Consider the following 26,116-nt stretch of genomic DNA (forward strand, 5'->3'; position numbering starts at 1 on the left):
TTAAAGTTTGTACGGAACCTAGGTATGACAATTCAATTCTTGACTTATTGAAAGCGACGGTTAGCCTGAAAATTTAGTAGGTAGGTACTTATTATTCATTGTTAATCGTTTTTTATCCAACTTAATCATTAGTATAATGATATTTAAATTCTTATCGGTCTTTTACATGATGTATCGATTATATTATAATTGGTGGCTTGCGTAACAATATTAATTGATTACCAACATTTTCTAGAACAAATAGCAGGAAAAACACAGTGATTTGAAACTGAATAAAACTGTGTATATCTGAACAATTGTCGTGCAGTACAAATATGAAGGCTCGTCCGTAACCCCTAGTGGGTTAGACAGCGTGACAAGTCATAACATATATATTTAAGTCTCATGTAATAGGGGGAGAATCTATTGCCATTAACCGGGCGTGAATCCTGGAAACCACGTGAATTCAAAATCATAAAGTAGAATTCAGTGGTTTAGAGTCCGAGCCGGGATTCAAACCATTCACATTACGATGATATTTAATAATATTCCATATTATTGTAAAGATACAAATACCAACAAATGAACAAATGTTACTATAATTTGAATGAATATTTTAAACATAAAAATAATTAAATTTTGTAATAAGTATAATTTTGTATGATTTTTCATAACTATGAGATATAATTTTAAATCATTTTTATTTGAGTATTTATCTAATGTGATTTAATTTATTTTTTTTTTGTTTTGGTTTTCCCCGAAGGGTAAGGCAAAGGGAACTATGCCCATACAGCCATGTCTTACGTATTTTCCTTGATGATTAATGAAATGATGAAAGGTGATGATGATGAAACCTAAGCCCCCACCCTCGGAGTAGACTCCTACTCCGAACCCCAAACGAATTAACTCAAAAGTCCGCATAAACTTTCGAGTTGTGAAGCGGCTTCCTGCCACGAAGCGAAAATAGGCAGATACACTTTGTTTATTGAATACTCCGATATAATAACACTCGCAAATGTCTTCCGACTAACTTAATGCAATCATTAACCACAAAACACCACTTCGTATTAATTATTTAGATCATTCAATGAAGAAAGCAACTGTCCCGTTCCCGTTTCCCGCCAAAAAGCCCTTTAATTTTACTATTTTATTGATATTGGAATTTTAATTTTATAATTGCTAATGTAAATATGGGTTACATGCCTGAAATAAATTGATTTTATTATTATTATTTTATAACCATAAGTATCTTCTTTTCAAAGTAGGTAACATTTTTTTATTTATTCTTAATATGTATATTGTTACGTAAATTATTTTACCACATTTTTGTACTTCATTTATTCATTTATTCAAACAATTAAAAACAAAACAAACACATCTTATAAATAAAAAACCTCCTCCAAAGCGTCACATCGAGGCAAGGTGCCCAACAGGCTGGCAGCATTACCCCTCTGAATCGCCAGGCTAATTCTCTGGCAGAAATAACTACCAGCCCTAGCATCCCCCGAAGCCGCAATAAGACGCATTGAGAGATCCTTCACAAACATTTTTGCTTCTGGACCCCAAGGACCCATCGTTTCAACTGCAAATGGGACAAAAAGGAAAGATCCCGCCAGACCCGAGTACTTCCTCCTCTTCAAGGACTCAAATTGGAGGGTTTTTTGTACTTTATGTATTTACCTACATCAAAATACATGTAAATATAAATTTATTTTTATTTATTAATATGAAAATAACGTGATTGATAGATATTTCTACCAGCACGAATAATACGAACCTACGAAGTATCGCTAATTAAATCGCCAACTATACGTGACTCAAAATCATTATCTATCTTCATGGAGTAAAAGATGTGGCTGTATGAGAGTGCTTATTAAGTTATAACATAAATGTATTAACATCTTGTGCCTTCATACAACCTACATAAACATACAAAACAAACGCCCGTGATATCTATCTATATGGGTGGACAGAACACAAGTAATGATAACGCCTGTATAGAAGTAGGTATTGAAGCCTGAAGAAGCACCTAGTAGGCCAGTATGGTAGTCGCAACTGATTCTAAACTGACTCATTGTGTGATGCTCTGTCGCGGGGCCACCACCTCCAATTCAGTTGAAAACGATATAGATTACTGTACGTACCATGTACATAGTGTACGTGAAAAGATTTTATGTGTACGTGCTATAATTAGAAAGAAAACAACAAATTAAAGTGGCTTCGCTGGAGAGCATACTCCCCAGCGGAGCCACTCAGTTTGCATACTTCGAGATGTTTTCTTCCTGTAAATTGAAGTATAGTTTGATGTACGTACTACGTACATAGTGTACGTGAAAAGATTTTATGTGTACGTGCTATAATTAGAAAGAAAACAACAAATTAAAGTGTATATGACGGCATGAACAAAACGTGAAGCGCTGAAGATTTTAAGAAACAATCTCCTTGCGAGAACTTTTTATCTATGCACAAACTACTAAGAGAACCTATTTCAGACGAACGTCTCTCATACAAAACAAAGAGCCTCAGAATTTAGAGTATGACACTTGATTTGACATATAAAATTATATTGCCACACGCAAAAATAATTGTGGGGTTGCCATAGTAATGATATGGCACGGCGTGGCAGTAGTGATAGCTTTAAATTATTTAGATTACTTTAAATTTTGATGACAAGGTTTGGTGACGGATCGGTACGGCACTGACAATTTATGTCAAATCTGTCATAGATACACGGCCGGAAATGTTCATACAAAAAAATTGTACCATAGCGCAAATGTACCGAGTTTAGAAAATGACAGCTACTTCACCCCTCTCCTACTTCATTTCACCCCTCTGCGATCTTCCGCCATCTTGGGACAATCTTAGGTTAGGATATAAACATAGACACAAGGGCAAGCGCTGCCCGCCCGGCGTCCTAACCAAACAAAATCCAAAATCAATCATTGTTTCATTGTAGTTTTATAAATGTAAGTGATCGAGTGAAATTGGCGTTGAATAAATTCCGTAGTTAGCCTCTCAACTAGAAAACTGTGATATCCATACAGTATGAGTGTAAGATAAGTAAGCGAAAAGACGAAAAGACGCTATATTTCACCAGTTTCCTAAAAGTGAGCTAGGAAGAACTCTAGAAGTGCAGAAGTTACAGTGTTTGTATGATGACAAAAAGTTTTTAATAAAAATGTCTTTGTGCAATCCGCATGGCAAACACAATTGTTCCCAGTAGTCCTAAGCCTTCGCAAATTATTTGCGAAGACATTTTTATTAAAAACTTTCCGGGTCTCTCAAGATTAGCAGTGTTATTATAAACAAAATATTAAAGGGTACAGATGTCTCTAGATTAGAGAGTTTAGAGGAAAGTTTGCCATTAATGCAAAAAGGCATATTTAAAATAATAATAATAAAGCTCTATTTCAGAAAAAAAGTCCATAAAATATAAAACAAAATTAAAAAATAAAATGTTATACAAGTATACGTAAACTGCAGTCTTTTTTTTATAAACCTTGTCATCAAAATTTAAAGTAATCTAACTAATTTAAAGCTATCACTACTGCCACGCCGTGCCATATCATTACTATGGCAACCCCACAATTATTTTTGCGTGTGGCAATATAATTTTATATGTCAAATCAAGTGTCATACTCTAAATTCTGAGGCTCTTTGTTTTGTATGAGAGACGTTCGTCTGAAATAGGTTCTCTTAGTAGTTTGTGCATAGATAAAAAGTTCTCGCAAGGAGATTGTTTCTTAAAATCTTCAGCGCTTCACGTTTTGTTCATGCCGTCATATACACTTTAATTTGTTGTTTTCTTTCTAATTATAGCACGTACACATAAAATCTTTTCACGTACACTATGTACGTAGTACGTACATCAAACTATACTTCAATTTACAGGAAGAAAACATCTCGAAGTATGCAAACTGAGTGGCTCCGCTGGGGAGTATGCTCTCCAGCGAAGCCACTTTAATTTGTTGTTTTCTTTCTAATTATAGCACGTACACATAAAATCTTTTCACGTACACTATGTACGTAGTACGTACATCAAACTATACTTCAATTTACAGGAAGAAAACATCTCGAAGTATGCAAACTGAGTGGCTCCGCTGGGGAGTATGCTCTCCAGCGAAGCCACTTTAATTTCTTGTTTTCTTTCTAATTATAGCACGTACACATAAAATCTTTTCACGTACACTATGTACGTAGTACGTACATCAAACTATACTTCAATTTACAGGAAGAAAACATCTCGAAGTATGCAAACTGAGTGGCTCCGCTGGGGAGTATGCTCTCCAGCGAAGCCACTTTAATTTCTTGTTTTCTTTCTAATTATAGCACGTACACATAAAATCTTTTCACGTACACTATGTACATGGTACGTACAGTAATCTATATCGTTTTCAACTGAATTGGAGGTGGTGGCCCCGCGACAGAGCATCACACGACTCATTGCGTTGCTTTTCAGTTGCTACTGCAATTAGGGCTTCTCTATGCTTACCTTCAGGCATAGTTGAGTGTATATAGGCAAATATAAATCTATTTCCACGAACTCCCAGAGGCCGGTGTAACTCATTGTATTTTTACAGTCAGAAATCCTTTCCTGTGATTGGTTGAAATTATCAACGCCTGTCAATTCATTGATATTTTAGCCAATCAAATGATAGGATTCTACCTGTCAAGATAGCTCTTTTGCTATTAATGATGATGATGTTTTTTTTTCTGTTAACTGATTTACTTATATTGAAATGTTATGTGAAATACTTAAATGCACAGATGCCCCTTCTATGTAACTAGAGAAAGATACGGTGCTCAGGTACAATACGTAGGTTTATTTTTTATTCTATAACAATAGTTAGTCCTCTAGTTTTTTCTACCCGATAGTTCTAACGTCACAATTCCATTGTTGCAGTTGCATGACGCAGCCAAGTACCTGGCCGGTTATGGGGCAGCAGTCGACATCGAGATACGCGCTGTGACACCACATTTATACCCTCCACAACACACTGGAATTTCACCACTATTCCCAAGGAACAGAAACGACAGAATTCAAAAAAAGTACGCAAAAGTAGTACGCAACTAGTGAGTGATTCGTGCAGAAATTGAAAGTGGAGACGAAATTTTTTATAGTGAGTGATAAAGTCCCTTTAAGAGTTCCTAAAGGAAGCTTAGTGTTGTGCCAAGATTGTAGTGATAACGATAATTTTTATCGTTTACGATAGTGTGGATTTTACCGCCGCGCCGCAGCGTCATTCGCGATAGCATTCGGGCGCGGAAAGTCGTGTAGAGACGCTAGTTCCGCGTTCATGTTTAGAAACGAAACATTAACACAAGTGCGTATCAGTACTACACCGTGTAGTGTGTTGGATGTGATAATTTGAAGATGCGTACGAAGTGGTCTAGTCTGGCGGCTCTAAGCTGGTTTGCCACGTTAGTCGGATGTCATGCGCCGGGCAGTGAGATTGATTCAGTGCGGTACAGTGCTGGTGATGAGAGGTTCGTGAGTGACACCTACACTGTCGCCAATATCAACATCACTTACGAAGATGAACACGGTGAGATCTACACTGAAACTTCCGAGGTGAGTGTTAAGAGTACCTTTGTCTATTTTATTTCCTATAAATGATAATGATGATCGCGTTACAAACACGACACTGCGCTTCAGAACTCAAGTAGCGGGTGTTGGTGAAAAATCCGCTAGGCTGAAATGGGGCGGGACATGTCTGCCGTATGCATCGGGAAAAGTGGGCCAAAATTACATCTGATTGGTCCACACAAGGTCCTTGATGTCGAGGCAGACCACGACGCCTGTGGAGGGACGAACTGGACGCCTTCCAGAACACCTGGCAGGACGATGCCCAAGACATGGAGGGTTGGAAAGAGAAGGGGGAGGCCTTTGCCCAGCAGTGGGACATAAACACAATTAGGCTACAGAAAAAGAAAAAAAATAAACGATAAGCCAAAACACTGACTGACTTATCGATCAACGCACGGTCGAAAGTGATATAACTAAGTAATAAGAAAGAATTATTGGAATTTCATTCCTTAAGGTTTGTTAGAAACATTGTATTTTTTTATGTTTGTGTTAGTTTAGTTAAAACGAAAAGTTTACGGTTTTTTTACGAACTTTTCTTACCGGTGCGAGTACTATTAACACGGGTTCTGTAATACCTGGATGTTTGCATACGTGCGAATTGAAATGAAAGATATTTTGAGACATTTTCCCGATATATTAAACACTGTCCGTTTCATACCAAACATTTTCATTCAGTTTGTATTATAACGTCGGTGTATTAAAGCTTAATATACTTAAGCATTTATTATTCATTATGTTATTAATTTTAAATCTACCTATTAATATTTATGAGACATCTCCACCAAATCATACCGGAGCTGCGTCTATAGCCCTATTAAAGATTTATTTGTATGTCGTATCCATTATCTTGGGACATTTGGAAGGCGTGAGGCCGAAGCACACCCCTAACACTTCATACAAACAACCTCATTTTACACAGACACTACACATTAACATTATCAACACGCGCGTCTGTGTGTGTGACATCTGAGGGCTGCCAATTACAATACCTAATTTAACCGTCATTACTTACTTAGGTTGGTATTACTACTTACAAAAGATGGTTTTATAATAATGAGTAATATTTATTTATTTACATACTTACTACACAAATTACAAACATGAAATTTTGAACAATGAAGGTTCACTTAAAGAAATACTGAACTAATTTATTACATTCACATTATTTTTACATTAAGCACTTAACCTAGGTTCAATTTAATTCCAAATTATTAGCGTGTTTTGATGAACAATCATCATGAAAAATAAATATATATAAGTACGTAAGGCGCCGCGCAGGCGAGCCATCGCGATCAATTACTGTGAGATCAAATATTCGAATCAGACGAAAGAACGTCGGCGTCCAATTTCAAAATTCGAACATGTAAACTAAACTGATAATAAAATTGAGCAAAATTAAAAATTAAAAAAAAAACCCACGACGGTAAAAATCGCATCGAAAAAGAATAAAATAACTCAAAACCCCCGACTTAACCCAATTATTATGTAACGTAATATTATAATAGACTTAAAAATACTTTCTAAAAAAGAGTTGATATCTCGAGAAATCGGTAATAGATAATATACAGGGTGTTAGTGACATCGTAACGAATACTCAGAGGGATGATTCAGACCATGATTCTGAGTTAATATCAAGTGGAATTTTCCGTCGCAAAATTCATGAAATTTTTTTAGTTTTTTAAAATTATTTTCAATTCTATACTTTTGCGATGGAAAATTCCACTTGATATTAACTTACAATAATCAGATGAATTATCCCTCTCAGTATTCGTTACGATGTCACTTACACCCCATACAAGTACATACAGTAACCATACAAGTAGGTATGGGTGTTAGTGACACTGTAACGAATACTGAAGGGGATGATTCAGACCATGATTCTGAATCGATATCAAGTGGAATTTCCTGTCGGAGAAGTCATAAAAATTTTAGAGCTTATTTAAATTATTTTCTGTTCCATACTTTTGCGACGGAAAATTCCACTTGATATCAACTCAGAATTATGGCCTGAATCATCCCTCAAAGTTTTCGTTACGATGTCACTAACACCCTGTATACTTAAAAGTACCTTAACAATGAATATGGATGTTTACAGTTTTTTCCTAACGTGTCTGTTTCTCGAAGATATATTTAAATGTAAGTAGCGTTAATAATTTTACCATAATACATAACCGAGGAATATCCGTCGGGGGCTGCCTTTTCTATATGAAATATCAACAAAAATTTAATCATACCTATAAGTGTATTTTATGTCGTCGTTAAACATCTACAATTCTTCAATAATTGTATTCACGTCACTAGAAAAACTTTAGCTGGGTTAATGGCAGCCCCCGACGGATATTCCTCGGTAATGTATTATGGTAAAATTATTATCGCTACAAAATAGTTTTCTTTTTAAAAATAATGAGCGCATGAGAGCACGTTAAGCCGTTGGTCCTGGCTATTAGCCGTAAAAACACCTCCACCAACCCGAATTGGAGTATGCTCCATACCCCCTCCGGTTGATTGAAGGGAGGCCTGTACCCAGCAGTGGGACGTATATAGGCGGTTTATGTTATGTTATGTTATATATAATGAGATCTGCCCAGAAATCTGTATTTTCTTTAGGCTCTTCTTTAGGCAGTATACAATAATATGATATTTCATTTGGAGTGCTACACCCCTCCAGCATTATCTCGTTTTTCACAGGGCCTCCTTCGGGTTTTCTTTGGACTACGATATCTTGAAAAAATCGCGGATGTCCCGGCAGTCGCGTGTACCAAGGACCTTATTTTATCTCGCGTCGCGTTGCGTTTATTATAACGTGTTAGGCCTGATGGTGACGCCACCACAGTTGCGCCACCAACAAAATGTATACAGTTGTATACATATCTACCTCACCTGTAGGGCTTAAAGTAGTTTTGTATGAAGTAACTATACAGGAACATCGCGACGCCGCCTAGTCAACGAAATAGTGTTTTTTTGTAAACCTAGGGCTAACGCGCAACGTGTTAGAATCTTGTCGCGGTCATTTTATCGATTCTGACGATATAATTATGTCGTTTTGTCGATCGGTGTTAATATGCGAACCCAAATAAGTCATTTCTGTCAAAATACGAACAAAACCACGTGGCACGCATGTTAGGGAAAAGACAAACTTATCGATTTCGACAAAATTTATTGAACCGATCGATAATTTTATCACGTTGCGCGTGTTAGCCCTGTTGGTGTCTTGTTGGTTGCGCAACCAAGACATCAGGGGCCTGTTCAATAAAACTTACAATTGTAAATTACAACGACAATTTGGTGTTCATTACGTAGCTAATATGAAACTGCAAAATACTTGTGATCACAAACTCCGCAATGTACATCAAATTGTGTCATGGTGTCAACTGCATACATATTGTTAGTGGCCCGACAGTTGCCCTTTTGGTGTCCTAATGATACAGGGCTCTAAGTATGTTTACGTTACGTCATATCAATTCTATTCGCCCTCGCAATAAACACTATCGCAATCAATTGACATAGCTATCTACCGATCATGGACAAAAAATGGCGATCTGAATAACAAACACGATAACATGACGCGTCACGGTGGACCTGGCATGTTTATCTATCGATAGTGTCGTAATAGAACAATGGACTATTTCTCCCATACTATTTCAAGACAAGCCTCCTCTATTCAATCTAGATGCATGAACACGTTTTTGTCACCTTTAGATCTATCTGTCTTTATTTAGTAATCAGAATTTTATAATTACCAACCTAGTCAAATGAGATACTTTTAACGGCCTCCGTGCTCCAGTGGTTGAGCGTTGGGCTCACGATCCGGAGGTCCCGGGTGCGAATCCCTAATCCCTAGACATAGTACAAAAATCACTTTGTGATCCCTAGTTTGGTTAGAACACTACAGGCTGATCACCTGATTGTCCAAAAAGTAAGATGATTCGTGCTTCGGAAAGCACGTTAAGCCGTTGGTCCCGGTTACTACTTACTAATGTAAGTCGTTACATGAGCCATGTCAGGGGTCTTTAGCGGCTCAATAATAACCCTGACACCAGGGTTGATGAGGTTGGTAATTCACGTCACAATCACAACCCACATGATAGAAGAACAAAACGTCGAAACGAAAGTTTTCTTTGCAGTTTGTATGGAAATTCTGTCCTGTGACGTCATCAATACAAGCCACGTAATAGAAGAATGAAGTTGGAAGGGCCAAGTGAGCGCGAAACGTATGAGCAAATAGTTCATACTTCAACTTTGCACTCCACTCGTCCGCAAAGTTTACGACACACGGAGCTCCGCGATAGTATATTAAAAGGTCGTCTTGTGCATTATAACCTACAGGGCAAAAAAATATATCGCTTATCATGCAAGGAGATCCCTCCTTATCATAGGAAAGCTGAGAATCTTAGTATGATTGCCTATTTATCAAAAAAATACATTTATATGCAGTATCTTACGAAAAGTAATGATAAAATTGCAGCCTATCACATAGAATATGCATTGCCGGTAAAGTGGCTATGGTATTTGAGAAGCAGTAGAGCTATCGTAGTTATCTGTTTGCAGGAATAGTAGCAAAAGAGAGTTGGGTTGAACCGGCGACAGAGGTTCTGATACAAAATGCGCTCAAGGGCCTTTCTAACCTCTTCTATTTCGTGATAAAAGACTTAAACATCGCACTTAAACATCGTACCCTTTTGTTACTTAATTCATAAATAAAATTCGAAAAGAAGCCGTAAAGTAAAATGAGATTGATTTTTAATCATCTCGATTCTACGTATTTCTAGAAAGCATTTTATAATTTATGTTTGACCCAGTGAAATGCCCTATAATGTACCTATTTAACACGTGCAAAAACAAAGTGACCGCAATTTTGTTTCGTTTTTATCGATCGAGTGTTTTTGTTGTCAAGTTTATGTTCTTACATTAATATGCAGCAAATATGTCTACGTACTTCTCGTCAAAAAAATCGAATCGCTTTCGAATTTGTGTTCCACGAAACACGAGATTGGAGATTTTTAAATTTGAATTTGGAAGTCTTATAATATCAACATGTAAAATGTCATTTTTTTTATAACGTTTTTAATATTTATCTAATAAATATTTTTTTATGAGAAGAGTATGTTCGTAATATACACTTCTCATCAAAAAAATCGAAACACTTCCGTTTTCATTGTTTCTGTCCGAATTTAACACAAAAAAGAATTCATACGATGAAAAAAAATACATAAATGTATAGCTGGCAGTTTGGCCATTACAGTAATAAGCGAAAATTCTAAATTCAAAATTAGAATTTCATTTGTTTATCTTATAAACGAAATGAATCACTGTTTTGAGACAAATGTGTGTTTAGGGTTGGAGTACATTTAGCGTTTAAAAACTAAAAATTGGCGCCTATCCTTAAACTTTTTGTTTTTTATTTCAATACTGTGACTTTGGGACGTCTGAAAAAAGGTTTTTTTTCTAAAACGTATGGATACTTCGCCCACAGAAGCCGCCCAAGTTGTGGCATTGCTGGATTCTGGCCTTAGTCAGCGTGTTGTGGCTGCAAGACTGCATCTAAGCCTGTCATCTGTTCATAGAGTCTATAAACGTTATCGGGAGACTGGTTTGTTCACGCGCCGTTCAGGATCTGGCAGGAATCGGGTCACTTCTGAGCGAGATGATCGATTTATTGTAACAACTTCTTTAAGAAATCGACGCCTTAACGCTTTTCAACTGCAGCAGCGGCTTCGTGTTGTACGAAGGGTGGCTGTAAGTGACTCTACAATTAGAAGAAGGTTGAAGGATCGTGGACTGGTACCGCATAAGCCAGCAAATGGGCCGAAATTAACTGCAGACCATCGAAGAGCGCGCCTTAACTTTGCACGTGAGCACCTAAATTGGTCACACCTACAGTGGAGCAAAGTTCTCTTTTCTGATGAGTGTAAAATTATGCTGTATGGTAACGACGGAAGGAACAAGGTCTACAGAAGAGACGGAGAACGCTATGCACAATGCTGCATTGAAGAAAAGGTCAGCTATGGTGGCGGTTCGTGGACGGTTTGGGGAGGAATCAGCGCCGACGGTAAGACAGAGCTTGCTTTCGTGTCTGGGCCACGTCTGCCTGCACTAAACTGTCATCGGTACGTCGAAGAGTGTCTCGAGCCTCATGTGATGCCCTATGCACGTTTTATTGGCAACGGCTTCATATTCATGCACGACAATGCTAGGGCTCACACCGCGGGCGTCGTACGAGATTATCTTAACGAAGTCGATATCTCTATTATGGAATGGCCAGCAAGAAGCCCGGACATGAATCCCATTGAACATCTGTGGGATGAATTAAAGAGACGAATTCGAGCAAGAGATCCTGCCCCAGAAACACTTAGCCAGCTGCAAGATGCAATCCAAGAGGAATGGGACAATATACCACAGCATGTGATCGTGACTCTCATCCGATCGATGAAGAACCGTATGGAAGCAGTAATTAGAGCTCGGGGAGGGAATACAAGTTATTAAATAAACGTTTTTTAGCTTTTTTTTTCATTTACGTGTGTTGTTTTATCCATTTCCTTTATACTCCATACGGAATAAAAATGACTCATTTAACAAAATACGAAACCTATGAAAAATTCATTTAAATTTAGAACATTAACATTAAGATTTGATAAGCTCATATTACTCACTATTAAACGACATTTAACATTTATTCCTAAATGTACACATTTTTCTGATAATCCTGACAAAACGTAAACTTGCAAGGTGTTTCGATTTTTTTGATGAGAAGTGTATTATGATATGACAGATTTTAAATAAATAGGAATAATTATATTACACGAATTACTTCAGCCTTTGTCTATAATGCCTCATGTTATGAGTATATGTTTATTTTACACCGAACACAACTTTCTAGGAACTTAATATTAGTAAGCTATATAAATGTGAATTTCTCATCTCTCTCTTCAAATTTAATGTCTTAATCATCCCTCCGGTAAAGTACTTGTGAAATATTTAGGTATATTTTAAATATAATTTTCCTTTTTCAGTGTAATATCGCTATCAGCTAATTAACGCACTTTGGAATTTGTTGCTTCTGACTATGATGCTTTCGTTTAACTTTCTCATTTCATGGATTACACACATGTATATACGTATATGCATTTTTGGGTATGAATGTTATTACACTCAGGGCACAACAAATCTTCCACCCATTATAATTATTCTGATCAAAAGACAAGAAATATAGGTAGCCACTAGCAACATTATTCTATACATAGCTAATCTGATCCAAATATCAAGCAACATTTTTTTGTATACGCCTCTGCCATTACATAATATTTCTGAAAAATTATTTACCCGACCGATGAGAAAATAGGTAATTATCACTGTATTTTTAGGGGAACGTAGCAGGGAAGTCCGTCATTCTCTCAGACGACACCCTGATCCGAGGTTCGCTACCATCAGGCCACCCTCAGGCCTGTTGTCTTAAATTTTTAGGTTAGAGACCCCATTTTTTCTAGCCAAGTAGTGAACGAATCTACAAAAAAATACGTCATACAAAAAGCATACTTAAATACCTTTAGGTATATCGTGTCGTTCCCACTACTAGTAAAGATAAGATTATTCTTACATTGTAAGAAAAACGTTAGAATTTACTTGCGATAAGCTCAGTTGCTCTTGCGCAGTGGCGCGTGTTGGGAAACTGCACTATTTATAACTGCATTATACGCAACCTGTAATGAAGCGATGAAGCAAAACTTAACATCTTCATCTAAGTTATTTTTATGAGCTATTATTGGAAGTCCTTTCATATTTTGTAGTATAGATGTAGGTAAAAATCCTCTCGGATCCTGTGCAAGTCTCATCCACTTTATTCCGGTGTACCTCACAAAAAAAATCAAAATCAAAAGTGTTTTATTGCAATTGTACAGTCCAAAAAAAAAAGATGTCAAACATCCGATCATCGGACTTATGGTCTGCTTCAATATCGTCTACCATCCCTTGGCCACCATTCCGTAACCTTCTTAGTCCATCTGTTGTCTTCCCGTCTTGCCAGGTTTCCTGCCCCTCAGCGATTTGTGTAAAAATCCATACAAAAATGAATTGTACGTTTTACACTGTTATGTAACATAGTAATGCCATCTATCTCCACTTACCTATCACTTCATATTTTTTCTAAAACTCTGTCGTAAGTGTTGCGTCGTTTAGTAAAGGGCATCATGCAAGTTCTTGCCACACTGCTCTGGTGAAAGGGCCGGGTACGACACTACCAAGATTAGCCTTGATCGATTGATATGAAATATACAGTATCTACTTGCGGCACGCTGGGTGGTGAGGATATGGTATCCCGACGTGCCGGCAGAGTAGGGGAGTGATTGGTGATAACGGTGATAAATTAGAAGCAAGCAGCAAGCAGGAATATATACAGTTTATTAAAAACACTTCACAAACAGGATAGGAATATACATAGTTCACAATATACACATTTCACAAAAGAATCATAAACAGTATAATATACATACATACATACATAAACAGCCTATATACGTCCCACTGCTGGGCACAGGCCTCTCCTCAATCAACCGGAGGAGGTATGGAGCATACTCCACCACGCTGCTCCAATGCGGGTTGGTGGAGGTGTTTTTACGGCTAATAGCCGGGACCAACGGCTTAACGTGCCCTCCGAAGCACGGAATCATCTTACTTTTTCGGACAATCAGGTTATTCAAGCCTGAAAAGTCCTTGCTGCCAAACAAAGGACAGTCTCACAAAGTGATTTCGACAATGTCCCCATCGGGAATCGAACCCGGACCTCCAGATCGTGAGCCTAACGCTCTAACCACTAGACCACGGAGGCTGTTCGAACAGTATAATATACTTGTTGTTTTTATGAAGGTCGGGGATGCAGTGAGTCAAAAGAGAGTAAAATGAAAGGAAATGCGGAATGGAATGAGAATTTCGTAATTTAAAATGATGATGGTCAGAACGAAAAGCCAGTATGTGCAGTTTGTACTCTGCTACATACTCATGCTCCATTATGCTACTGAGATAGATCATAATTCCCGCTATCAATATGGGCGATAAAGCTGTGCAAGTAAAGAAAGGGAAAAGACAAAGTAAGTAAGGAAGTAGGCTAAGGAAGGTGGGAGAGGAGTGGTAGTAGGGGAAAGGAGAGAAATATTGAGAGTTATTGAGGACAGAAGAGGCAAGATGATTGGACTCTTAATAAGACACGACGAATTTATTAAAAACATCATAGAAGGAAAGAGGAAGGGGAAGACCAAGAACTTACATGGAACAAATTAAAGAGAACGCAAACGTCGTGTTTTATAAGGAAGTCAAAGAATTGGCCTTTGATAGACAAGAATGGAGAATGCTACACCGACAAGTTAAATTAATGATGACTAAGTAATTATTTTATTATTTTTATTTTATATTATTTGGAGAACTTACTGACTAATTATACATGAACGAAATATGCATGAAACGATGCTAATAACATTTTCTCGCCAATAGATGATTGTAATCTAATCACTGAAAGGGAAGGAGAAAAAAGAAAATAAGAAAAGCAGCTAGAACGGTACATAAAAATAATAGCTAACATGAAAAAAGAAAACAAACGCCTTAAGTTACTTCGAATGCTGATGGGTTAGTAAATACAAATCAAATTTAACTTTAGCCATTCATCGCCAGCCCATTAACGTCCCCACTGCTGGCGCACGGGCCTTCCCTATGGATGGGTAGGGAGATCGGGTCTTAAACCACCACGCGGGCCCAGTGCGGATTGGTGGTTATTAACGACTGCTAATGCAACCGGGACCAACGGTTTAACGTGTCTTCCGAAGCACGGAGTAGCTCGAGATGAATTTTTTTTTGTGGTCACCCATCCTATGACCGGCCTTTGCGAAAGTCGCTTAACTTCAACAATCGCTGACCGAGCGGGTTTACCGCTGCGCCACCGACCTCCTCCAACTTTAGCCATTATTATTTTATTAATATATTATAACATGAGTAATTTTATTGGGTCTCAAAATGTTCTCGTGTTAAAATTCGCTTAATAGATGCAATATTAGTGTGGAATAAATCTATGCTGTTAGATGATTCGCTAAAAGAGTTGCTTGCACGTATGAGAAACGCATTAGATATACCTATAGTTCTAGATCACGGTATGTGAAGCAATGGACGCTGCCTTAAGCCTAGTGTTAGTCCTCAAATAGAGAGAATTCACAGAAAAAAGGAAAATTAACAAGCTTCAATTACTTTTTTAATATTATTTATACTAACTAAACTACGATCTTTTCAGTAACTAAATGCCAACTAAAAAGCGTCGATAATAAATATCCTTCATTAATAAATAAAAACAATAGTAAATATATGATATATTATGAGGTAACAGTAGCGAGAAAAGTGATTGTAGAAACACAATACCGGGACACAATAGGTCTTAGCACAATGACCGCTACATCTACGATATATATTGTGATGTGTGACATAAATACATCACGCTCTAAGTCCTTACTGGACTGGACAGCCCTATAAAATGCAAAAAAACAGAACCACTGTGCTAGACTGGGATCGAATAAAATCTGACGCGCTTATCTTACGAATAGAATAGAATAGAAATTGTTTATTATAAAAGGACGCAACACACAAAAACAAGACAGTAACTATCACTTAACATTTTCACAGAGCAATTACAAAAAAGCATAGATGATGTTCACTAGAATTATATAGTAGATTAGTGATTTTTTTAACAAACCTAATTTCAAGTAAAACTTTTTGCTTTAAATTTTTACTCGATTGAAATTAAATAAAGTAAATCAAAATATTCTCGTCGAAAATCACAACAGAACAGAATGTGATTCATTGTTTGTTTGTTTGGTTATCATGGCACTTGCAAGTGTTGAAATATCGGGAGTCTCATGTCCTTGATTTTAATTGAACCCGGTATTATGTGTTTTAATTAGAATGTGATTCTTCAAATTTGGCGCTTGCATGGTTTTCACTAAGACGACGATAAACGAGTAGGTATACCTAGGTAGTCGACTGACGGATTTAAAAGTAGGTATTATCTTACGTGGAGTTGCCTTATCAAGTTGGGAGGGAAATTAGTTGGTTTGATTCGGATGTATGTTATCTTAAAACATTCCTTTGTATTTATATTATCTTTCTGTATTTGTGTCGATGTACTCTAGAAAGTTGGCGACGTTTGCTGTATAATATAATTGTAAATTTATAACTTTAGATAATTTGTTTTATGAGTTCGAAGGAATCGAATAATATTCTATACAGCTGCTATCGGAACTAAAGATATCATTTATTGTCGAAATATCTGACTACCTACCATATTTTTTGGTTGATTTTCCCCGAAGGGCAAGGCAAAGGGAACTATCCCCATATAGCCATGCCTTTTGTATTTTTTTTAAATAATGAAATTATGAAAGTTGATGAAGATGAATGATGAAACCTAAGCCCCCACCCGCGGAGCAGACACCACCCGAGTCCCAAACGAATTAACTCAAAAGTCCGCATAAACTTTCGAGTTATGAAGCGGCTTCTTGGCACGAAGCGAAAATAGATAGGTACACTTTGTTTATTGAATATTCCGATATAATAACACTCGCGAAAGTTTTTCGATTAACTTAATGCGATCATTAACCACGAAATACGACTTCGTATTATTTATTTTAGTTAGATTATTCTGTGAAGAAAGAAACCGTCCCGTTCCCGCATAAAAGTTCATAATCCTACGTATAGATATAAAACCAATCTCGATCCCTTGGTAGTAGACCAAATGAAATCATGGAACATTTCAAAAACATTAGTATTATGCTTACAATACCTATTAAATATTAATCTGGTATAATGTACCGGTGACACTGGATAATCCGGTTGGGTTGCAACTGCAGCGTTCTATGGTATAATAACTCGTTTATTATGTCATTATTTACCAGTATTTTTAGTATAAATGGTCGTAAAACCCAGGGACCACATGTGACCCATGAATGAGCTTGAAACTGAAAGGGAGGATCTATAAGACTGTCGTAAGACCAGCGGGCTTAGCACCGTAAGCACGCGACTCTTTCTCGCCGCGACGAAGATCATCTGTCTCTTTCTGTGCAGTACTGTGAGAGAGTGACGGGTGACGTATGTCGAGGCGAGGAAGAGTCGCGCGTTTACGGTGCTAAGGCCGTTGTCAATGGAACACCAAAACGTTAGCGTTTGTACACTCAGCTTCACAAAGTGTTATTTTATTTTCTAAGATAATATCGTAATAATAATTGATAGGTATTACTAAAAGTCTTAAAACTTTCCAAATTAACTTCGTTCCACGATATGTAGTATATACCTATACCTACCTCTTTAGAGACACAGGCGTGATGCTGTGTTGGGTTTATGTGTTATGTTATTAATCCCTCAGTGGACTAAGAATATAAATAAGTAAAAAAAATAAAGAAATAAACTGTTAATTTCTATTGTTATAGTTTACCTATTTATTGTGATAAATTATGTACCTACCTACCACCTACTTATCGCAGTTTAGGTACCTATGCGTAACTGATATCGTAATAAAATACATAAATAATTGTGTTTTAACAGTAGGTAAATGGTAAATGCTTGTTGTCTGTCGTGTTTTCCTACTTCCATAGTGATAATATATGTATGTATTGTATATAATGTATTATAATATAAACTGTCCTTTTTTCGTAACCGCTTGCAACGCTTGTTGGGTAAGGCCCCAAGTATTTCCGTGATCATTATCATCATCCCCCGAGCATTATCCCGTTTTCGCAGGGTCCGCTTACCTAACCTGAAGATTTGACAGGTCCGGTTTTTTAGAAGCGACTGTCTGTCTGACCTTCCAACTCGCGAAGGAAAAACTAGCAAGAAGTAAAGAAATATTTCCGTGATGTTTTACATAACATAATCCGCTTACGTAATACAATTACGATTTTTCTACGATATCGTGACAAAGGGTTGTATATTGTAGATAAATGGTGCTAAATCAGTCGTGGTAGTCTTAGATAGGTAGGCTTAGGTATTTTATGAAGTCTTTACTGAGAAAAAAACCAAGAGACAATAGGCAAATAGTACGTTCTTATAATAAATGCGAAATGCGCAAAAAAAGTTGAAAATGAAACACGATACTACGCTTGTCTTTGGTGCACCGATTACTCGGCTAAAAACATATTGTTATGACGTTATTTTTGTAAGATTTTTTGTTTCTTATTGTTGTTTATATGATACTCAGGGAAGTGACAAAAAAAAAATGTTACTCTGAGCCGTGGTACACGCCCACCTGCCTTGTGTAGTATTTTTTTAATAATGTAGGCTTGCGTTTATCCACAATCTCATCTGATGGTAAGTGACGACGTGGTCTAGGGTGGATCACGCGTACCTAGCTAATCTCTATTCACTCTAGCCTTGAACACTCCCAGATTATAACGAGTTGGAAAAACAGACGACGGCAGACTGTTCCAATCCTTTGCTGTTTGCATCAAAAACGAAGAGGCAAAACGTTTAGTGCGGATTGGTGGTATATCCACAACATAAGGATGAAATGCCCGCCGACGACGCCTAGTGGTCCGTCTGCCTAGATGGAATGGAGTGGACGGTGAAGTTCGCGAAGTATAGCAGCCCTTCGAAGTTTTAATATAATGCCAGGTAACCTTTACAAAATCTTCGATTTTTTACGAATGAATTATGAACAAGATTAATATAATAATGAGATAATAATAATATAAATGTAAAACGCGTCTGCTGACCTTTTCAAATAATGATATCCATCACAAAACAGAAAATATAATATAGTCCTTTCTTCATATAAGTAGCTAATACACTTCTCATCAAAAAAATCGAAACAAAGATGACAAGTTTACGTTTTGTCAGGATTATCAGAAAAATGTGTACATTTAGGAATAAATGTTAAATGTCGTTTAATAGTGAGTAATATGAGCTTATCAAATCTTAATGTTAATGTTCTAAATTTAAATGAATTTTTCATAGGTTTCGTATTTTGTTAAATGAGTCATTTTTATTCCGTATGGAGTATAAAGGAAATGGATAAAACAACACACGTAAATGAAAAAAAAAGCTAAAAAACGTTTATTTAATAACTTGTATTCCCTCCCCGAGCTCTAATTACTGCTTCCATACGGTTCTTCATCGATCGGATGAGAGTCACGATCACATGCTGTGGTATATTGTCCCATTCCTCTTGGATTGCATCTTGCAGCTGGCTAAGTGTTTCTGGGGCAGGATCTCTTGCTCGAATTCGTCTCTTTAATTCATCCCACAGATGTTCAATGGGATTCATGTCCGGGCTTCTTGCTGGCCATTCCATAATAGAGATATCGACTTCGTTAAGATAATCTCGTACGACGCCCGCGGTGTGAGCCCTAGCATTGTCGTGCATGAATATGAAGCCGTTGCCAATAAAATGTGCATAGGGCATCACATGAGGCTCGAGACACTCTTCGACGTACCGATGACAGTTTAGTGCAGGCAGACGTGGCCCAGACACGAAAGCAAGCTCTGTCTTACCGTCGGCGCTGATTCCTCCCCAAACCGTCCACGAACCGCCACCATAGCTGACCTTTTCTTCAATGCAGCATTGTGCATAGCGTTCTCCGTCTCTTCTGTAGACCTTGTTCCTTCCGTCGTTACCATACAGCATAATTTTACACTCATCAGAAAAGAGAACTTTGCTCCACTGTAGGTATGACCAATTTAGGTGCTCACGTGCAAAGTTAAGGCGCGCTCTTCGATGGTCTGCAGTTAATTTCGGCCCATTTGCTGGCTTATGCGGTACCAGTCCACGATCCTTCAACCTTCTTCTAATTGTAGAGTCACTTACAGCCACCCTTCGTACAACACGAAGCCGCTGCTGCAGTTGAAAAGCGTTAAGGCGTCGATTTCTTAAAGAAGTTGTTACAATAAATCGATCATCTCGCTCAGAAGTGACCCGATTCCTGCCAGATCCTGAACGGCGCGTGAACAAACCAGTCTCCCGATAACGTTTATAGACTCTATGAACAGATGACAGGCTTAGATGCAGTCTTGCAGCCACAACACGCTGACTAAGGCCAGAATCCAGCAATGCCACAACTTGGGCGGCTTCTGTGGGCGAAGTATCCATACGTTTTAGAAAAAAAACCTTTTTTCAGACGTCCCAAAGTCACAGTATTGAAATAAAAAACAAAAAGTTTAAGGATAGGCGCCAATTTTTAGTTTTTAAACGCTAAATGTACTCCAACCCTAAACACACATTTGTCTCAAAACAGTGATTCATTTCGTTTATAAGATAAACAAATGAAATTCTAATTTTGAATTTAGAATTTTCGCTTATTACTGTAATGGCCAAACTGCCAGCTATACATTTATGTATTTTTTTTCATCGTATGAATTCTTTTTTGTGTTAAATTCGGACAGAAACAATGAAAACGGAAGTGTTTCGATTTTTTTGATGAGAAGTGTATATTACATAATTATTGCGCGCCAATTTTCTAAATGTTGATTTGTCTAATCTGTGGTAAGCGTTCCTATTCAAACATGACTTTACTTTTTTATTTTAAATTGGGCATTGGCGCTAATAAAATTCAACAAAAAAAAAAAATTTAACAAAAGTCATCCCTTTCGTTTCGTTTTTGCATGATTTTGAAGTTTATAATTTAGCGACTGGTATAGTGCGTTGGCCTTATTAAATTGATCCGTCTCACTGGCCGAGTGCCATTCACTGTATGTGGGTTAACCGTGAGATCGACAGATGTTTGCAGTTAGCACTGGATAACTAGATCGACAAATAAATTGAAACTCACATTTTGCAGTAAAAAGACAGTGATTGATGGGAAGTTTAAAAGGTTATAAGTTTATAACATTTACGTACTTAATGCTTAGATTTGAAAAAAAATGTATTAGTTTATGTACGTGAGTGGAGATTTTAATTAGACAGTAAAAAAGATTAGACCCCTCACTACTTGCTTATAAACTGCCAGTTATCCTAACTATCAGATTTGTCTTTGATATACTTACGATAAATAAGGAATTTGATTTTGAATTGACATGTCACGTGTAATTTGACATATTAAATGTCATGTAATTTGACAACCCCATATATTTTTATCACTATCTATAGGTAGGTAGGTACCTACCTACTCGGTTTACTACGCCGGGAAAAACTAATAGCATGGCCTTACCTTACATAAAAAATGCGTGTTTATTCTGGCCTTGAGTAGGCCAGAATCATGCAAATTAGGGCTTGTAATTTTTGATAAACAGGGCACAGGTGGTAGCGTTTATACAACTGCGTACATTTTATTGGAGGCGCGACTGTGGTTGTGCGACCATGGTGTGTCCTAGTGAGGTAGGGTCCTTAGTTCATTTACGCGATTAGTCGACATTTGACAGATTCTACTTTTGACATCATAGTCTATTTTAGCCAGATTCTATATTTGACAGATTCTATATTTGACAGATTCTACATTTGACAGATTCTACTTTTGACAGATTCTACTTTTGACAGATACTACACTTATCAAATTCACAGTACAGTTTTGATATTTTAGTGGAATCAAAAATGAAACCGAATTCTATGTTACTTAATCATCATTTATTTCTTACGTTTAAAATCAAGGTTTTTATGGATCTAATAATAATTGTATATAATTTCTTACAAACACGTACAACAATCAACAACATTTTTTTATAGTATTAGTAGTACTATTCTTACGTTTTACAATATTAAAAAAAAATTAAATGAGCATCTGTACATAAATTATTTATTTCTTACGTTTAAAATCAGGGTTTTTATGTTCTAATAATAATTTTGTATATAATTTCTTACAAACACGTACAACAATCAACAACATTTTTTATAGTATTAGTAGTACCATTCTTACGTTTTACAATATTAAAAAAAAATTAAATGAGCAGCTGTATATAAATTACTTTCTTTAAAAAATTCTCGACTGTCAATTCACCGCTTTGAAGTTTCCTAACAATTTTTCTATATTTTTTATCAAAATCAATATCGCGGTTACGGCGATTTTTTCTCAAATTTTGAAAGAGGCTATTAGTGATCCTGGTGTTGCAGTGTTGTGCTTCTTTGCGCAACTTTTGAATGAAGTAGAACAGGCTAGGTCGCTGTGGAATTAGGACGTTAAGTCGGTGGTGCCATCCTTCTAAGGAATTGGTCGTTCGGTGACGTTGGTTGGCACAACTTAACATTGAAGGACTCAATCGGAACCATTGCCTTTCGTAGTAATTCCTGAACTGTTGCATAGTATCGGTATGAATTGATTCCATTTTTTCCAGTATCAATTGACGTCCTTGTGGAATAAATTGTGCTGGCAGTAATGGGAGGATAGCAGCCATTCTAACAATTCGTCTTTCTACAGAAGTTCTATTTACTTTTAATTCTTTGGCTTTCTTCCACACGGCTCTTTGATAGTGGTAGTAACACCCACTTACATTTGATTCCTGGAAAACATACTTTACAGCATTCATAATGGCTATTTCGTAGTCGCATTTAAAGTGATGAATCTTAAAACCCAATTTTTTTATAATTTCAAATAATCGGATGTATGTGCGTTGGTTTTTATTTGGTAGTAGCGCGTATAATATTGGTACAATGTTTGTGGTGTTTTTATCAGAATTTAAGTCCATATGGAGGGTAAAGAGCTGATAGAATGGCCTGGGAACACTCTTAAATGTACCATCACCGAACCACAACCTTGCCTTGCGCATAACTTTTTTTGATAATTTCGTCATAAAAATTAATATTTTTTCTTCTGTTCCATCTTCAGCAACAAGGAAATTCTCACTTAGAGCCTCAGGAATAACCACATCTTCCAACTTATTAAACGACAGTCGGTCAGCACCCAAATACCTTTTTCTGGCATTATAAAAGCAATCTTTTTTGTCGTGAAAAGTCGGCAGTCTGCTTGGTCCGGCGCTTGCGTCATTGATACCGTCGAAAATATCTTCAAAAATCCTTTTTATCGGGCCCAAGTTTTTGCATACTTCCCTTTTAACTATGTTCGTTTTTATAAATAACTCATTTCCAAGATGATCAGCCTGACATGTGTGGTGAGATTTACGAATAATTGTCGTTAAATTGACATCCACTGTAATAGATGCATTGCACTCATTTCTCTTCACACACCGCCAGCACGTACTTTGATCTTGATTCACTCGTTTAATTTTGTTGTAGCGATAACCTTCGTACAATATTGTGTCAAATCCTCTCTTGTTTTTTTCAACAACAAAATCCCTTTCTTCTGCCATATTTAGTAAAATAAATCTAATAAAACATTATGCTTTTTCACAAAAACTACAACCGAACCAGTTTAGCAGTAAACTAATGTCGATTAAACGTAAATAGGTAACGTTGAAATTATTCGTTTTCTAAAAGTACCCACAATTTTTTTTAGAATTTTTTGTATTTTTTCGATATCAAGCCAGGCAAAGGAAACTTGCTCTAACGGCCTAGTTGTTATAAAAATATATTATTGTTTTGTGTACTATTGTTAACTAATACTTATTGCACATAACACACGGAAGGAAAAACTACATACACGGAAATAAGCGGTGATTTGACAGTCGAGAATTTTTTAAAGAAGTTAATTTATGTACAGATGCTCATTTAATTTTTTTTAATATTGTAAAACGTAAGAATAGTACTACTAATACTATAAAAAAATGTTACAATTATTATTAGATCCATAAAAACCTTGATTTTAAACGTAAGAAATAAATGATGATTAAGTAACATAGAATTCGGTTTCATTTTTGATTCCACTAAAATATCAAAACTGTACTGAATTTGATAAGTGTAGTATCTGTCAAAAGTAGAATCTGTCAAAAGTAGAATCTGTCAAATGTAGAATCTGTCAAATGTAGAATCTGTCAAATATAGAATCTGGCTAAAATAGACTATGATGTCAAAAGTAGAATCTGTCAAATGTCGACTAATCGTCAAAAATGAAACCGAATTCTATGTTACTTAATCATCATTTATTTCTTACGTTTAAAATCAAGGTTTTTATGGATCTAATAATAATTGTAACATTTTTTTATAGTATTAGTAGTACTATTCTTACGTTTTACAATATTAAAAAAAATTAAATGAGCATCTGTACATAAATTAACTTCTTTAAAAAATTCTCGACTGTCAAATCACCGCTTATTTCCGTGTATGTAGTTTTTCCTTCCGTGTGTTATGTGCAATAAGTATTAGTTAACAATAGTACACAAAACAATAATATATTTTTATAACAACTAGGCCGTTAGAGCAAGTTTCCTTTGCCTGGCTTGATATCGAAAAAATACAAAAAATTCTAAAAAAAATTGTGGGTACTTTTAGAAAACGAATAATTTCAACGTTACCTATTTACGTTTAATCGACATTAGTTTACTGCTAAACTGGTTCGGTTGTAGTTTTTGTGAAAAAGCATAATGTTTTATTAGATTTATTTTACTAAATATGGCAGAAGAAAGGGATTTTGTTGTTGAAAAAAACAAGAGAGGATTTGACACAATATTGTACGAAGGTTATCGCTACAACAAAATTAAACGAGTGAATCAAGATCAAAGTACGTGCTGGCGGTGTGTGAAGAGAAATGAGTGCAATGCATCTATTACAGTGGATGTCAATTTAACGACAATTATTCGTAAATCTCACCACACATGTCAGGCTGATCATCTTGGAAATGAGTTATTTATAAAAACGAACATAGTTAAAAGGGAAGTATGCAAAAACTTGGGCCCGATAAAAAGGATTTTTGAAGATATTTTCGACGGTATCAATGACGCAAGCGCCGGACCAAGCAGACTGCCGACTTTTCACGACAAAAAAGATTGCTTTTATAATGCCAGAAAAAGGTATTTGGGTGCTGACCGACTGTCGTTTAATAAGTTGGAAGATGTGGTTATTCCTGAGGCTCTAAGTGAGAATTTCCTTGTTGCTGAAGATGGAACAGAAGAAAAAATATTAATTTTTATGACGAAATTATCAAAAAAAGTTATGCGCAAGGCAAGGTTGTGGTTCGGTGATGGTACATTTAAGAGTGTTCCCAGGCCATTCTATCAGCTCTTTACCCTCCATATGGACTTAAATTCTGATAAAAACACCACAAACATTGTACCAATATTATACGCGCTACTACCAAATAAAAACCAACGCACATACATCCGATTATTTGAAATTATAAAAAAATTGGGTTTTAAGATTCATCACTTTAAATGCGACTACGAAATAGCCATTATGAATGCTGTAAAGTATGTTTTCCAGGAATCAAATGTAAGTGGGTGTTACTACCACTATCAAAGAGCCGTGTGGAAGAAAGCCAAAGAATTAAAAGTAAATAGAACTTCTGTAGAAAGACGAATTGTTAGAATGGCTGCTATCCTCCCATTACTGCCAGCACAATTTATTCCACAAGGACGTCAATTGATACTGGAAAAAATGGAATCAATTCATACCGATACTATGCAACAGTTCAGGAATTACTACGAAAGGCAATGGTTCCGATTGAGTCCTTCAATGTTAAGTTGTGCCAACCAACGTCACCGAACGACCAATTCCTT

General features: G+C 36.5%; 1 protein-coding gene across 2 annotated transcripts in view; it reads left to right on the forward strand.

Annotated features, from left to right (window-relative positions):
• The window catches only part of LOC126375505 (protein goliath), a 104,456-nt gene that overhangs the window by 42,572 nt on the left and 35,768 nt on the right, over nt 1-26,116 (forward strand). For both annotated transcript variants that reach the window (XM_050022469.1, XM_050022468.1), the window contains exon 2: nt 4,883-5,551. In XM_050022469.1, coding sequence (XP_049878426.1) covers nt 5,354-5,551 — 198 coding nt within the window. In that variant the 5' untranslated portion in view covers nt 4,883-5,353. The remainder of the gene's footprint in view (nt 1-4,882; nt 5,552-26,116) is intronic.

Source organism: Pectinophora gossypiella, chromosome 19, assembly GCF_024362695.1.
Source record: "Pectinophora gossypiella chromosome 19, ilPecGoss1.1, whole genome shotgun sequence".
Classification (NCBI taxonomy): Eukaryota; Metazoa; Arthropoda; class Insecta; order Lepidoptera; family Gelechiidae; genus Pectinophora; species Pectinophora gossypiella.